General features: G+C 37.8%; 1 protein-coding gene across 4 annotated transcripts in view; it reads right to left on the reverse strand.

The window, feature by feature from the left end:
• Positions 1-15,931, reverse strand: part of BRAF (B-Raf proto-oncogene, serine/threonine kinase) — a 179,146-nt gene that overhangs the window by 16,393 nt on the left and 146,822 nt on the right. For all 4 annotated transcript variants that reach the window (XM_059172042.1, XM_059172046.1, XM_059172044.1 and 1 more), the window contains 3 exons: positions 6,438-6,484; positions 5,521-5,639; positions 1,613-1,744 (listed from right to left, as the gene is read on the reverse strand). In XM_059172042.1, the coding sequence (XP_059028025.1) occupies positions 1,613-1,744; positions 5,521-5,639; positions 6,438-6,484 (298 nt within the window). The remainder of the gene's footprint in view (positions 1-1,612; positions 1,745-5,520; positions 5,640-6,437; positions 6,485-15,931) is intronic.

Below are 15,931 nucleotides of genomic sequence, written 5' to 3' on the forward strand. Positions count from 1 at the left end.
GTACGTGACAACTGAGATTACTTCTCTGAAACTACACGGTAATTGAAGTTCTTCATTAAGGAAGATACTCAGAGCTATTACCAAAAAGATAAGAGAGTTGTGCTGATGACCAAAATACATACACTACTTAAATGAAGTAACACATTTATACATTAAAAACCATCATTTCATTAGATTAGGAGGTTATGACAAAACACATAAAACATTCACACTTTTGGGAGGCTCAGCTGGCTAAGTGTCTGCCTTCGGCCCACGTCATAATCCCAGGGTCCTGGGATCAAGCCCCACACTGGGCTCCCTGCTCGGTGAGGAGCCTGCTTTCTCCTTCTTCCTCTCCCTACTGTTCCCCTTGCTTGTGCTTGTGCTTGCTCTCTCTCTGTCAAATAACTAAAATATTTTTAAAAATTCACTTTTTAAAAAAATTTTTTTGAATTGGTGATTCTCAACTTTGGTATATATCAAAATCACCTGGGAAACTTATTAAAAATGTAAGTACTCTGACTCTACTCCATGGAATTAGAATCTGCTCCAGTATCTCTATTTTTATTTTTTTTCTGAAAGAGGGAGAGAGAGAGAGAGCGAGAGAGAGCGCGCACATGCACATGAACAAGCCCTTGGAAGGGGGAAGATGGTGGCGGGAGGAGGGGGACAAACGGAAAGGGAGAGAGAGAATCCCAAGCAGATTCCATGCTCAGTGTGGAGCCCCGTGTGGGGCTCCATCTCGTGATCCTGAGATCATGACCTGAGCCGAAATCAACGGTAAGTGTTTAACATACTGATCCACCTAGGCACCCCGGTATCTCTATTTTTAAACAAATTACCCACATAACTCTGACGCAACCCACAGCATAAAATATAAATATTATTTAACCACAGTTTATATCGTCAATCGTCGTTTTCTAATATATTAACAGCAAAATTGCTTCAGTCTCTCTACACACGTGCACATACACACACACACTTTTTAAATCCTAATGTGTACAATGTAAAAACATCAGTAAAGACAATTCCTTTTTCTTGGTCCGTGGTGAAGTCCTGGTGAATCGAATGTAGCGAGGATAGAAAAGGACAAGAGTTGTATGAGGTTCTGTTTGGGACTTTGGGAAAGGACAGAGAACAGGAACTTAGGAAGAAAGAAGTAAAAATAATTCCCTCCTATTAGAATCCTCATTATAGAAAATGAAAGCATGATACATTAGTCTTTCAAAAGAGGAGAAACCTCACTAATTTCAAAAGAACTGGCTAAAAAGAAGCACACAGCCGAGTGCCTGCTCAGCATGACCAACAACAGAAGGCGCAAAGCCCAGCCGCCGCCGCAGCAGAGCCCTTCCTTCTGGTTTGTGTGGTCAAGAGATGTGAGCGATCTCCACGGTGGCAGCTCTAGTTTCTAGTCAGAACATCAGGAGCTGCACTCTGTGACCACACTCGGCACTGACATTTCAAGGAAGGCCTTACATGCTGTCACTGCCAACAGTCCACCAAAGGTTTCCACAACTGCAACAAAGATCAAGATAACCATCCTTCATGTCCACTCAGGACTCAACACTTCTAAAACAAAGTGCAGTCTTTATACAAACAGTAAAATAAACCCCAAGAGACTGTAAATGTTTACCTGGTCCCTGTTGTTGATGTTTGAATAAGGTAACTGTCCGGTCATCAATTCATATAGAACAATCCCAAATGCATAGACATCTGACTGAAAGCTATATGGGTTTTTATCTTGCATTCGGATCACTTCTGGTGCCTGTTAGAACACAAGAAGAAAAATATTCTTGTTTATTCTTCAACTAAAAAGACTGAAAAGCAAATTATTGCAATTCCCAGAACAATACTTTTGTCATTAGATAATCCATCTAATATGCAGCCCATTCTCTTATTAATGGGCAAAGAAATAAAAATGATTAAGAAAAAAGATGCTAAAAATCTTAAAAAAAAAAAAAAAAAGAAAAAGAAAAAAGATGCTCAGTGAGCTCTGCAAGAGGCAGTATTACCTGAGATTCCATATGAATTACTAAGACTTTATAATTTTATCGGCCATCCTCCTTCTGCACAAAACACTGTCACAAAATACTGTGCAAAATACTGCATAAAAATTGCTATCTGAATCTGTCCCAGGACTAGCCCTGTCAAGAGTCAGTTCCTGTTTCCCATTCCTGATTCAGTAAAGAAATACCGAAATGTGGTCCTAATGGGTTTGGGAGTAGCACTACCACTACGCTGCCGGCCTTAGAATTTAAGTGTTCCCATTGGTACAATGGTTCTCGTCTCAGGGCACCTTCAAGACTGACAAACTCAAACCTCTTTCCTCCTTCCAAAAGCATTATCAACACGAACGCTTTATTAACAAAAGCGAGAGGCAGGAGGTCGATTTAGAAGTTGGTAAAAAGATCCTGGCCTCTTGTTTCTTGGGCAAAGAAAAAGATCAAACCACATTTGCGACATTTCTTGCACATTTGACTCACTGTACTCTACTGCTTAATTTCTTATTGGCTGGGTTCATGAACTACAATAAGTGGTTGGCTAAATATAAACTTAAAAGAGTTCTTTCACCTTGCATCTTCTGTACTGTTCCATTTGGAAGAACTGTTTCACTAGAGAAACTGCAGAGTGTAAGTGAAAGCTCTGGGAAAGCCCTGATAATTAAGCCTGAATTAACTGCATAAATGGCTGGAGGACATGGGACAAGATTCCTGGTCACTGGTCAGACTATCTCATGAGGCAGGCAATGGCGCTCAGCCTCACCTGCAAATCACAATCACCTGCGTGCTCTTTAACCTCTCAGTGTCCAGACTACTTTCCAGCCCAATAACGTAACAACATTACATCTCTTGTTGGGATCCAAGCACTGCTGATTTTTATAGCTCCCAGATGATTTTAATGTCCAACTGAGGTTGAGAACCACTGACAGAAGATGTGTGGGAGATCCTGATGAAGAACGGGGAGGGGGGGTGAAGGAGAAGACTGTCTACTTTTGTCAAACATTTTACTGCTGACTGCTTTTAATAATAAGGTAAAAAATAAACCACATACAGCTGTGATGTGATGAACAAGTTAGAATACTGAGAGGCTGGTTATGATACAGGCATAATTTTAAAAGCCAGAACACAGTTTTGAGAGGAACAGAGTAATAAATGAAATTTAATAAATAAAAAGAACTAAACGGCTTTTTTAAAATTTAGTTTTACCTCTACTGTTGTTGGTAGATGGCTTGATGAAAAGTTGCATGTCATCTATTTATAAGAAATGCATGACTGATCCTCAATTAATTTAGTGATTTAATTTGTCAAAATTTTCATAAAGATTTCTTTCCCCTCTAAGGTAAATAAAAAAGGTTGAGAAGAATTCAGATGATTACATAACCTTAGTTCTGACCAAACCGCTCTCTACTAGTCTACGGATGCTCCATATTTGGTTTTGAAGGCACTATCAACCCAAAAGTTGAGTGTACAACCCAACAGTTAAGTGTACTACGGTTAATCTCTTGTATTAAAGCTCAGCTTGCTTGAATAAAGGATGAACCAATTGACCTAGGTATCCACAAAATAGAAATCAGAAGAAAATACACAACTTTATGTTATAATAATCTGCTAACTATATAAACTAAGGTTTTTGAAAAAGGACAAATCTGGAGACTTAACTGAACCTCTCTCCCACACTAGTTAAAATAAACACACTTTAAAACATGTATCAATTGTTTCTTCTTAATTTTAGATTTTATAATTTCAGTATTTAAATTTTGCCAGTCTGGCCCTTCCTGTGATACACTGCTATCTTGTAACAAGATGTGTGCCTTAAAGGTGTATGAGATCCAGACTACAATGATTAATTAGCCTCTTGTTTATAAAATGGTTTACTAAAACAATTAAAATTTATTAAAGAAACAAATCTAGCTAGTTCTAATTACTGAATCTTAGAAACAAAAAAGGCATTAAAAATCCACTAGTCCAACCAACATTAAAGATGGAGAGACGTGGAGGAGGTTAAGAAATGCACAGATTGAGAGTCAAACAGAGCACTAGAGTACAGATCTCCTAACTCTAAGTCCAATGTACCTCTTCCACCTTGTTACTTGCCTTCACTCCAGTTAAGTTTTTTTTTTAATTTAAATTCAATTAGCCAAGGTATAGAACATCGTTGGTTTTTGATATACTGTTCCATGATTGATCAAGCTGGGTGATGGGCATTAAGGAGGGCACATAATGTGATAAGCACTGGGCATTACACTCCATTTATTATTACAAGAAATCATAGCTGAATTTAACCCGATGCTTACTTGACTAATTCAGATGTCTACCTTGCAATTCCCCTCTTGGAGACTGCTACAGATTCAGGGAATTTATGCAAACGTGGCTTCAAGAGCCCTTGCAGCTTCCCTGTTTCCAGATTCAATCATTTAAAGTTTCAACTTTGGGGGACATTCTAAATTTAACTAAGCGCAGCAATTCTCAAACTTTTTGGTCTCAGAACTCTTTTAGTCTTGAAAATTACTGAGGACCCTAAGGAACTTTTATGTGGATGATATCTATGGGTATTTAACATATTTAAACTTAAGTGGGAAACTGTTAAAATATTTAGTAATTTCATAAATAATAAAACAACAGCCATTAGATGTTAACACACATCACCATTTTTAATGAAAAGTATGTTTTCAAAACTAAAAAAAGTTCAGAGAGACCAATACTACTGCAATTCTCTTTGACTGGTTTAACAGCAGCCAATTATGGTCATGTATTTGCTTCTGCATTCCATCTGTTGTGATACGTCATTCTAGTTGAAGAATATGAAGAAACATCTGGTCACACAGAGATCACCTTGGGGACCTCCAAAAGGGTCTTAGGGCCCCTTTTGAGAATTGCTGTCTTAGAGGGTGATTCCTATACCTGCCCTTTTCACAGCCTGCTGAAAGTAATTGCACAGACATCTTCATTCCCTTCTTTTCCACACAGCAGAAATAGGAATAAAGAAAAAGAAAGAGCTATGCAGGGCAGTACATGGCTGACAGTGCTAATTTTTTTTTTTGGGGGGGGGTCTTTCCTCTCCCAGCTGCCCCATAATTATAGGTTCTTTCTAGTCTAAAGGAAGTAACTTTCCAATTGAGGCTTAAATAAGATTGTGAAACCACCTCTCTCTTAAAAAAAGTAGTTCTCTTAGTAAAAACCTTAATAATTGCTGCAGATCATACTTGCTGAAATTGCACACTCTTTTTTTATTTTGGAAACAGTACATAGAACATTTTGAACATAAAATATTTTAAGGAGACAATTCTGGATAAAATTTAAACAGTGTTTATAAAATACATATTTTCTTGTTTGAAATATAATGAAATTGGTTTCATAATATTTTTAAAGATAAAGAAAAAATTAAAATATATTTACATAAAAAGTAAGATCAACATTGATTTTTGTGAATACTGGGAATTATGAAAATACTACAGTTGAAACCTTCAAAGATCTTCTAGTAACTCAGCAGCATCTCAGGGTCCAAAAATTTAATTATTGGAGAAATAGCCTCAATTCTTACCATCCACAAAATGGATCCAGACAACTGTTCAAACTGATGGGACCCACTCCATCGAGATTTCACTGTGGCTAGACCAAAATCACCTATTTTTACTGTGAGGTCTTCATGAAGAAAAATATCTGAGGGGTAGTAAGTAAAGGAAAACAATAGATCTCATTTTCCTAGCAAAGCAAGCATTATAAAAATTTTAGGTAAGTGATCTAATTTCTAGAATGCTGTAATATGATTTTCTCTTTTTTTTGGTAAAACTGATACTCCTTTAAAAAGTACAGTACTTCATATTTCCTTCTGAAGTTAATGAATATGTTTTTAAAAATACGGTTCTATTTGGCCTATGTGACCTGCTTTTGAGATTTTTAGGGCTAGAAATGTGGTAGGATGAGGTGAGATGCTTTCCTACCTACATATATGGGAAACCCTGAAACTTTCCCACTAGATTTTAGTAGCATAGACCCAGATACACTTTTGGCACTGCTGGGAAAGCTACAAAGGTTCTTCACTGGAATGAAGTCAGCTGGCAGACAGGGTCTTGATCTGGGTTTATGGAAGAAGAAGAAACATTATGGTTTTCTCACCTCATTGTAGGTAAGAACCTTCAGGTACATCTCAACTACCGCAGAACAGCATCAGAGCACTGAAAGAAACGAGTTGGTGCTGACGGAATGTAAGCACACAATCCTAAGAGTCCGACTATTAGAAAGACTTGACAGAATTTTTGGTAATGCTCCCATGTTCAGAAACCAAAAGCATGTTGTAGTACCCTGCTTTACTATGCTGTCATGCAAACCCGCTCATTAATTCCCTTTACATTATATTGAACTTAGCATGAAAACTGTTTTTACATAATGTGAAGACAAAATGCAGAAGAAAAAGTCAGGATGTTTTCAAACTTCGCAGACAAATTTCAGGAAGGATACTATTACTCTTGAGGTCTCTGTGGATGATTGACTTGGCGTGTAAGTAACTGAAAAACAAAACATCATTTTAACCTGAGTAGGGGTAAAGACTCTGGCCTCAAAATCTATAGAACATATTTAGGGGTGTAAATAAAGACTTAATCAAAATCATGACACAATTGCAAACTGTACATTGTGATAACCCCTTTACATAAGAAATCTTAAACTATAAATGAATTTAGGATTATAGGAACATATTACTATTATGGTACAGCCCAAATCTTGTGCTCTTAATATTAAAAGACTTTGCTTTATCTTTTACTATTTACCAATACAAACCTTTCACTCCAGTCAAGCCTATTTAGCCATGTTCTTTAAATATACCTTGGCATTTAATCCCACCTCTGCGATCAATGCTCCCCTCCCAAACCCAACCCCAAATCAGCTTTCATTCTATTTCCCACCTATTCATATCTATCCTTTAAGACTGAACACACATTCTAACTCCTGAACGAAGCTTTGCCATGACTAACTCAACTGAAAGTGATCTTTCACTGTTGAGTTATATCATAATTTTTAATCAGCTTGATTCATGTATTTTTCTCCTCTATGGTTCATTTTTTTTTTCAGAACATAGACTCCACTAGAATATGAAAATCTGATTGATAATTTTAAAGGTAGTAATTATACATTCTTAAAATAACTTCTTAAAAATATGGAGGACCTTTACCACACATGGTAATCATTCAGTTAGTCTTACAATTAGTTACTAATGGCCACAGTAAATAACTGTTGTTAATTAGTCTAAAAATAGAGTAGAATAAGAGAAAATTAAATAATGCAGAGTAACATAAATTTTCAAAACAAGCAAACAGAAATAGTGAGGCGCAAACCTGCTACATTACATAATGTCCAGAGTGATCTATCTTAAAGTCAATAAGTTTAAATTATCTGTTATCCGTAAAAACTGCTTTAGTTGAGTTCACTGAGGGTTAGAACTGTGCCTAGTTTTTTGTTTAATCTCCACCTAGCACAGTGCCTGGCATGTGGTAAGTATTCAACATGTCTGTTGAATCAACTAAAATGAAATGCATATAATATCCTAGTCAAAGTAATTTTACTTCATTTAATACTGGAAAGGACAGATATATGAGACATCTAAAATTTGACAATGACCATTAAGAAATAAATTTTGCTTTAAAATGACACTTTAAAGTTCAAATGGTATATAATCAAAATTATGTAATGAACACTTAAAAATTGAAGAATCATAATAATTAAGCTTTATTTATGCTTTCTCATCTTCATGTAAAGTTCCCATTTTCCCAAAGATCAAGGTTTTAAAACTTTCTTCTCAGATAAAATTTTTATTTCAAATGACTATTGATAGAAAGGAACCCCTTCTCCTCCAATTACTCTCCTACATCACTGTTTATGTCCTTCACAGCATTTACCACTGTTGTCATGACTTCTTAAGACCAGTCTTGTCCCACACTACATCACATGGTCTCTCTGAAGCTGGAAGAAAATATGGTATCAGTTATAGATTTCATTTGCTTAAAAAGTTCTGCAGTGACACAGAATGGTACAGACGGAGAAACAGAGGCCTCAATCACAAGCTTTTTCAAGATGGGGAGACCTTGTCCCGACCTCCATTAGAAAGAAAGGGGAACAAGTGGTCACGGTATTCAGTGGTGGAGCTCAGTGCTTTGGTCAGAGATCTGGTCTTTAGTGCATGGAACAGGTGTTGGTCTTTGAATAGAGATTCTGTCTCCTATGAAATTAAAAACAGCAACAAATGGGTGGTAGATATGAATATGTGGAGGCATGATGAAGTTATAAGGGAAGGTAAAGGTGTTCTTGATGGTGTCAATCTTTTCAGCAAATCTGATACAAAGAAATATAGCAAGAGTAAGGTAGGTAGCAATTAACTAGAGGGTTGAGGAGAAAAATTTTCTGACCACGAAAATACTAGATAATTAGCAAGATATGATTACTGAGCTAGTGATATAACCTTAGTAGAAGCTGGACAGCATAAATCTATTAAGACTAAAGTTGTATATAGCTGTAACTTGAAACAGCGCCACCTTATTCTTGTGTAATCCTTTATTGTTTAAAAACTACTTTTCTTTTATTTCACTTAATTCTCTTTTTGTAACACCTCTGCAAGAAAGGCAGTGAAAAAGCAGAAATCCAGATCTATATAATGGATGGTTCGAAAGAAAAGGTACTTAAATTCCCTAGATGGGAAAATGGAATGAGTATCATACCCCATATCTGTACATAATATAATGTTCCAGCGTAATTACTACCCTATATAATTCTATAAAGGCTGACACTAAAACATCATTTTCTTTTTTAAAAGATTATATTTATTTGACAGAGATCACAAGTAGGCAGAGAGGCAGGCATAGAGAGAGGGGGAAGCAGGCTCCCTGCTGAGCAGAGAGCCCGATATGGGGCTCGATCACAGGACCCTGAGATCTTAACCTGAGCCAAAGGCAGAGGCTTTAACCCACTAAGCCACCCAGGCGCCCCTAAAACATCATTTTCTAAGCACCAATCAGTTATAATGAAAGCTAACAAAGGAAAAATAACTGGCTGAGGGTAGGGAAGAGAACAAGAAGAAATTAACTTTACTACAGATGACACAGAAGTGTATCTATTATTTAGGGGAATTAAACTGGAGGCCCTTCTTAACTTTTCTAAGATGTTAAAAGATGTTAAAGAGAAACTTACAGGTTTATAAAAGCAGCAGGAAAGAAAAAGCATTCTATAAACCAAATGAATATCATATACTTTCGAAAGGCTTTTCTTTTTATTTTTAAAAAGATTTTTATTTATTTATTTATTTGACAGAGAGAAATCACAAGTAGACAGAGAGGCAGGCAGAGAGAGAGAGAGAGAGAGAGAGAGAGAGAAGCAGGCTCCCTGCTGAGCAAAGAGCCCGATGTGGGACTCGATCCCAGGACCCTGAGATCATGACCTGAGCCGAAGGCAGCGGCTTAACCCACTGAGCCACCCAGGCGCCCTCGAAAGGCTTTTCTTAGGAGTTTCTTTCCTTAAAAAAAGAAGTATCCACATACAGAATCATATAATCTGAAAGCTGGGCAATCGTCTACTAAAATTTGTTCTTTCTACTTCTTTTAAGTTATTATCCAAGAATCAGTTTTCTAACATTCTTTTTATAGCTTAATAAAATGCCCCAAGAGTAAATACAATACTCTAACATTTGATCTGATGAACATAAACTAGAGTGACTCTCATCTTCATTTTCTCCTTGAATGTAAAACCTGAAACCATGAAACTCCTAGGAAAATAACACAGCTAGCAAGCTCTTTGACAAGAGTTTTGGTAGTCATTTTTTTGGATTTGATACCAAAAGCAATGGCAACAAAAGCAAAAATAAGTGGGACTACACAGAACTTAAAAAGCTTTTGCACAGCCAAGGACACAAACTACCAACAAAATGAAAATGCAACCTATCAAATGGAGAAAATATTTGCAAACCATATCTAATAAGGACATATCCCCAAAATACAAAGAACACGTACAACTCACGAGTAAAACACCCAAACAATCTGATTAAAACACAGACATTTCCCCAAAGAACACATGCGGATGGCCAAAAGGTGTCCAGCATCTCTATGTATCGGAGTAATGCAAACCGAAACCACAACGAGATATCGCCCCACACCTGTTAGCATGGCTATTACCAAAAAGACAAGAAATAGCAAGCAGTGGCAAGGATGTAGAAAAACAGGAATTCCTGTGGACTGATGAAGGGAACACAAGTGGTGCAGCCACTATGGAAAACACTGTGTAAGTTCCCCCAAAAACTTAAAAACAGGATTATCATATGATCCAGCAATCCCACTTTTGGATATATATCCAAAAGAACTTAAATCAGGATCTTAAAGAGACATCTGCATCCTCATGTTTACTGCAGTATTACTCAGAACAATAGTGCCCACGAATGAATAAAGAAAATGACACTCACACACACAAATATTAGGCGGCCACAAAAAAGGATATCCTACTATTGGCAATAACATGTATGGACCCTGAGAGCATTACGCATCATCAAATAAGTCAGAGAAATACAAATACCACGGGATCACACTCATATGTAGAATCTAAAAACAAAACAAAAATCAGATTCACCTTCACCTTCCTTACGGTGGGTTAAAAACATTTTATCAGCCATTATTGTGATTACTATGGCAGCCAGAGTCACTGTACTGACTCCTATTAAAATTACATTCAGTTACAACCCTAGAGAGTTATTGTTCCCGCCCTGCTCCTACAAAACAGTTTCCCCATCCTAGATTGGTATGTATCTCTCTCTTTTTTGGAATTGGATGTCGTATTCTGTAGACGTGGCCTATAATTCCAGCTTATTAAAATTTCAGTTCTCACTAAAAAATAAGTTTTATAAGACCAGTGTGTTAATGAAGTCCTCAACTAAGTTCTCTGTAAATGTGCTAGTCACAGTCAAGAAAGAAATGAAACGAAAATCTCCTTCTAGCTTAGTAGTTTCAGGTATGATCATTACACAGTTCTGAATCTAGTTGAATTCTCCACGCATGTTGCACCTCTTGATCATATGCGCAACAATATCATGAGAAATAACACTCAAAAACCTTGCTATAATGCAAATACTATGGCTACATGTGCCATAGTATTTGCCCGCTTTATCAGTATATTTACAACAGCCAAGTGTCTCTCACTTATGTTTACTGTTATTTTCAACCAAAGAACTGGTCCACAAAACATTAGCATTTCAGTCCTCTTTCACTAATACTACACGGTTTCAAAAAGTGCATCAGACTTCACATAGCAAGCTCGCTCTCTTCTCAGCCAGTTACAGAGAACTCAGCAGCCGATTGGACTGGGATGCATGATGGTGGAGACAAGATGATATCTGATCCAAGCTGTTTCAATCACAGTCTCCCTCCTACTTTGATGCCCTCTAACTCCCCTCATAATCACAACGTGGAAAGTAAGCAAGATTGCAGGGAATGATGTTCTGCTACTCCTCTGTAGTCAATAATCATTTAGAACAGTTAAAGTCCCTAAAAAGTGAAGTTCACACATTTTTCTAGCTGTGATCCAAAGTGGCCTAAATTCTGTTTTTAGAGTTTTCAGTTTCTTTTACTTAAAAAAAGAAAAACCAGGTTTGAGGTACAACTTGTATACAACACAAAATGCATCCAATTTTATGCAGAGTTTGAGTTTTGACGACTGTATGCACTTGTATAATGACCAGCCACAATCAACATGAAGAATATCCATCACCCCCCAAACTTTCATGAACTTCTGCAATGAAACGCTCCTCAGTTCAGGCAAACCACTAATAGCGATTTCTGTTACTAGAGATTAGTTTTGTCTTTTCTAGAATTTCATATAAACAAAATCCATGGCTTCTTCGGATCAGCATAAGGATTCGAAGATCCGCACACTGGCCGCACGTGGCATTACAGGGTATGGATATCCCACAACTTAACCACGGACCTGTTGGACATTTGGGTTGTTCCTCATTTTTTGTCAATTTTGAGTAAGATACTACAAACATTCAAGTACAAGTCTATGTTGTTGACTTATGTTTTCACTTTTGGGTAAATAAGTAAGATTAGAATGGCTCATGTGGCAATTTTAACTTTAAAAGAAACTGCCAAGTGGCTTTCCCACCCATTTCAGATCCTTACCAAGAATGTGTAAGAGTTCTGGTTGCTCTGTATCCTTGCCAATACTGGGTATAGCTGCTTTTGATTATAAGCATTCTAGTGGGTGTGTAGCAGTGTCTTAGAGTGTTAATTTGCCCTTCCCTAATGTCTAATCATAGTGAACATCTTTACATGTGCTCATTTGCCATTCTTATGCCTTTTTAATAAAGAACCCCAATCTTCTGTCCATTTTCTTGTTAGGCAGTTTTTCTTATTACTGAGTTGTAAGAGTTCTTATATGGTTCAGATACAAGTCTTTTAATTAGATAATGTATCTTGCAAACATTTTCTTCAAATCTGTAGCTCATCTTTTCATTTTTCAACACTGTCTTTCAAAAGGCAAGTTTCAAATTTTGATTAAATACCATTTATTAATTTTTTCTCGTATGATCCTTACTTTTTGTGTCTTAAGAAATCTTTGCCCTTCTTTAGGCTACAAAGATTTTCTCTTATGATTCTTTTAGAAGTTTCACATTTTCAGCTTTTAGTCTTTGATCCATCTCAAGTAAATATTAATGTCTTATGTCCAGTAAGGGGAAGTGATTTATTCATTTATTCTATATGGATGTCCAGTTGTTCCAGTAATATTTGTTGAAAGGATTGTCTTTTCCACATGAATTGTGCCTTAGTGCCTTGTTAAAAAAAAAAAAAATCAACTAACTCCTCTTTTCCCCCCAAAACAACTGACCATAGACCTATGGATATATTTCTAGGCTTTCTATTCTATTTTTTGATTTATACGTTTATTCTTATGCCAGTATCACATGGTCTTGATTACAGTGGCTTTATACAAACTTGAAATCTAACACGAAATGTCCTTCAACTTTTTCAAAATTGTTTAGACTATTCTAGCCATTGCATTTCCTTATACATTTTATGATCAACTGGTCAATTCCTACAAAAAAGCCTGCTTAGATTTTGACTGGAATTACAACGAGTCAACAGATCAATTCGGGAAGGATCTTAACGGTATTGACTTTCCTAACTCATGAACATGATGTTTCTATGTTTTTTGTTTCCTAGCTGGGACCTACATTAGAGAGGGTATAATCTCCCTTTGGAAAATCAGACCTTCTAAAGTAAAACACTGGTCTAAAAAAACATAAAAGAATCCATTATAAACATGCAATACAAAAAACCATGTTGGGTGCCTGGGTGGCTCAGTCAGTTAGGCACTGGCCTTTTTGGCCCGGGTCATGATCCCAGCTGGGGTCCTTGATCGAGCCCCACATGGTGGTCCCTGCTCAGTGGGGAGTCTGCTTCTCCCTCTCCTTCTGCCTCTCCCCCTTCTCATGCTCTCTCTCTCTCTCCGTTGTTCTCACTTGCTTGCTCAAATAAATAAATCCTTAAAAAAACCCCACATTACTCTTTGAAAAATTCATCTCAAACATACACAAGTCCAAAATCAGAAGCACAATATGTGTGTGTGTGTGTGTGTGTGTGTGTATTTATTTATAAGAGCAGGGTAGCTCAATGGAGGAAAGGACAGTCATTTCAATAAATACTGCTGGGATATCCATGTGGGGAAAACAGTCTTTAACTGTTACCTCATACTAAACCCAAAAACCAATCTGAAGTGGATTTAAGACCTAAAACCAAAAGCAAAAACTATCAAAGTTCTAAAAGAAAACAATTTCTACCACCCTCACGTACACATATAGCATTTTAAAGATTTCAGGATATTTTTGCATCATTAAGTTTCATAACCTTCATGTTTCTTTGTGAGGCAAGCAAAAAGGCAATAATTCTACTTATGTTGATGGGAAAACCACAGCCAAGAAGATTTAAATGACATAAAACCAGAGAGTTGTAGGGGAAAGGGCATGGGTTTTGAGCACACAAGACTTGGGTTCAAATTCTAACTACATCTCTTACTAGCCATAGGACCATGGGTACGTTACAAAATCCTTATTAGCTTCAAATTCCTAACCGAAGAAATAGAGGTAATAATGAGCTTGAAGGAGCTCTTTCTTTTAACACATGTTTAGTGAAAGCCCCCTGTATGCTAAGCAACAGCTGTTCTAATCTTGGAACTAAAGCAGAAAATTCCCACCCCAAGGTGCTTACGTTTTAGTACAGAGACAGAAAAGAAAAAAGATGTATTAGTAGAATATACAGCATCCTGTAAGTAGGGAAATGCTGAGTTGCAGGGGGTTGTAATTCTAGGGCAGGGAGGGCTTCTTTTCAAAGGACTTTTGATTAAAGACTGGAAGGAGAGGAGGGAAAGAGTCATGCTGATACAGGACAAGAGTACAGCAGGCAAAGGAACTAGCAAGGGCAAGGTCCTAAAGCAGGGCCCATGTTCTAGTAATGGCAAGAGGGCAAAGAGAAGAAAATGAATTGAGAGAGGTAATACAATAGCAGGGGGGGTTGTGGTGGTGGTTACTTTGAGGAAGTACTATTATAAGGACTTTGACTTTCTTTCTGAGTGAAATGGGAGACACTGGAAGGGGAGAGGAGCTAAGTCCCAAAAAGACCATTCTAGGTGCTGTGTTGAGAATCAACTGAAGGCACGTAAGGGAGGAAGCAGAGCTCTAATCCAGGAAAGAGATAATGGTGGCTTCCATCAGAGTGAATAGCAGAAAGGGTGATGAGAACTTGTAAGATTCCAGATATACTTTACAGAACGGAGTGAGGGGTGCCTGGGTGGCTCAGTTGGTTAAGTGTCTGCCTTCGGCTCAGGTCATGATAGAGCACCATGTCAGGCTCGCCTCTTAGCAGGGAGCTTGCTTCTCCTCCTACCCCTGCCTGTTGCTCCCCCTGCTCACTGGTGCTGTCAAGTAAATAAAAAAAATCTTGGGGGGGGGGGGGAGAAACAGCATGGACAGGAGTTTATTTTATTTTTTTAAAAAAATTTTATTTTTTTATTTGAGAGAGAGAGCTTGAGAAGAGAGGATCAGCAGGAGAAGCAGAGTCCCTGCCAAGCAGGGAGCCCGATGTGGGACTTGATCCTGGGACTCCAGGATCATGACCTGAGTCGAAGACAGATGCTTAACCAATTGAGCCACCCAGGGGCCCCAGGACAGGAGTTTATAATAGATTGGTTGTATGGTGTGAGGAAAAGAGAGGAGTCAACGATAACCATCAAGTGTAGACATCAGCAGCAACTCTGACGGAACAGAGTTGCCAGTTACTGAGATGAAAGGACTGCAGAAGGGCAGGCTTGAGGACAAAGGTCAGGTCCTCAGTAGGAGACATACTAAATTTGAGATATCCATTAGATAATCAAGAGATGTGGAGGAGACAGTTGGATAGGACAGTCTGGAGTTCAGAGGAAATGAAGGGGCTGGAGACTGGCATACAAACGGTAATTAAATGGTATTTCAAGCCCTGTATCTGGATGAGATCACCAAGGAACGGAGATTCCTGGAGGGCTCCAGTATTTAGAGAGGTTGAAGAGTTGAGGGAGGGCTAGCTGGAAAGGAGCAGTAACTAGAAAGAAAACCAAGAGAATATATCTTAAAGCAGTGCTTCTCAAATTTTAACATGCATACAAACTATTTAGGGATTTTTGTTAAAATACAGTCTCCAATTCAGTAGATCTGGGGTGGCACCTGAAACTCAGCATTTCTAAAAGCTCCCAGGTGGTCCAGATGCCATTCAGACTGGATCCTGAGCAGTGAAGGATGAAAGATGGGTTTCACTGGAGAAGGGTGTGATCAACCGCAGCACGAACAGACGGAGGACTGTGCATCTAACCACTGATCTACTGAGAGGTCTTTCGCTGGAGTATTGGGGTAAAAGCCTGACTGCAGTGGGGTCCAAGATAAAAGGGGAGAAGAGAAATTG

The sequence above is a fragment of the Mustela lutreola genome, chromosome 4 (genome assembly GCF_030435805.1).
Source record: "Mustela lutreola isolate mMusLut2 chromosome 4, mMusLut2.pri, whole genome shotgun sequence".
In the NCBI taxonomy this organism is placed as follows: Eukaryota; Metazoa; Chordata; class Mammalia; order Carnivora; family Mustelidae; genus Mustela; species Mustela lutreola.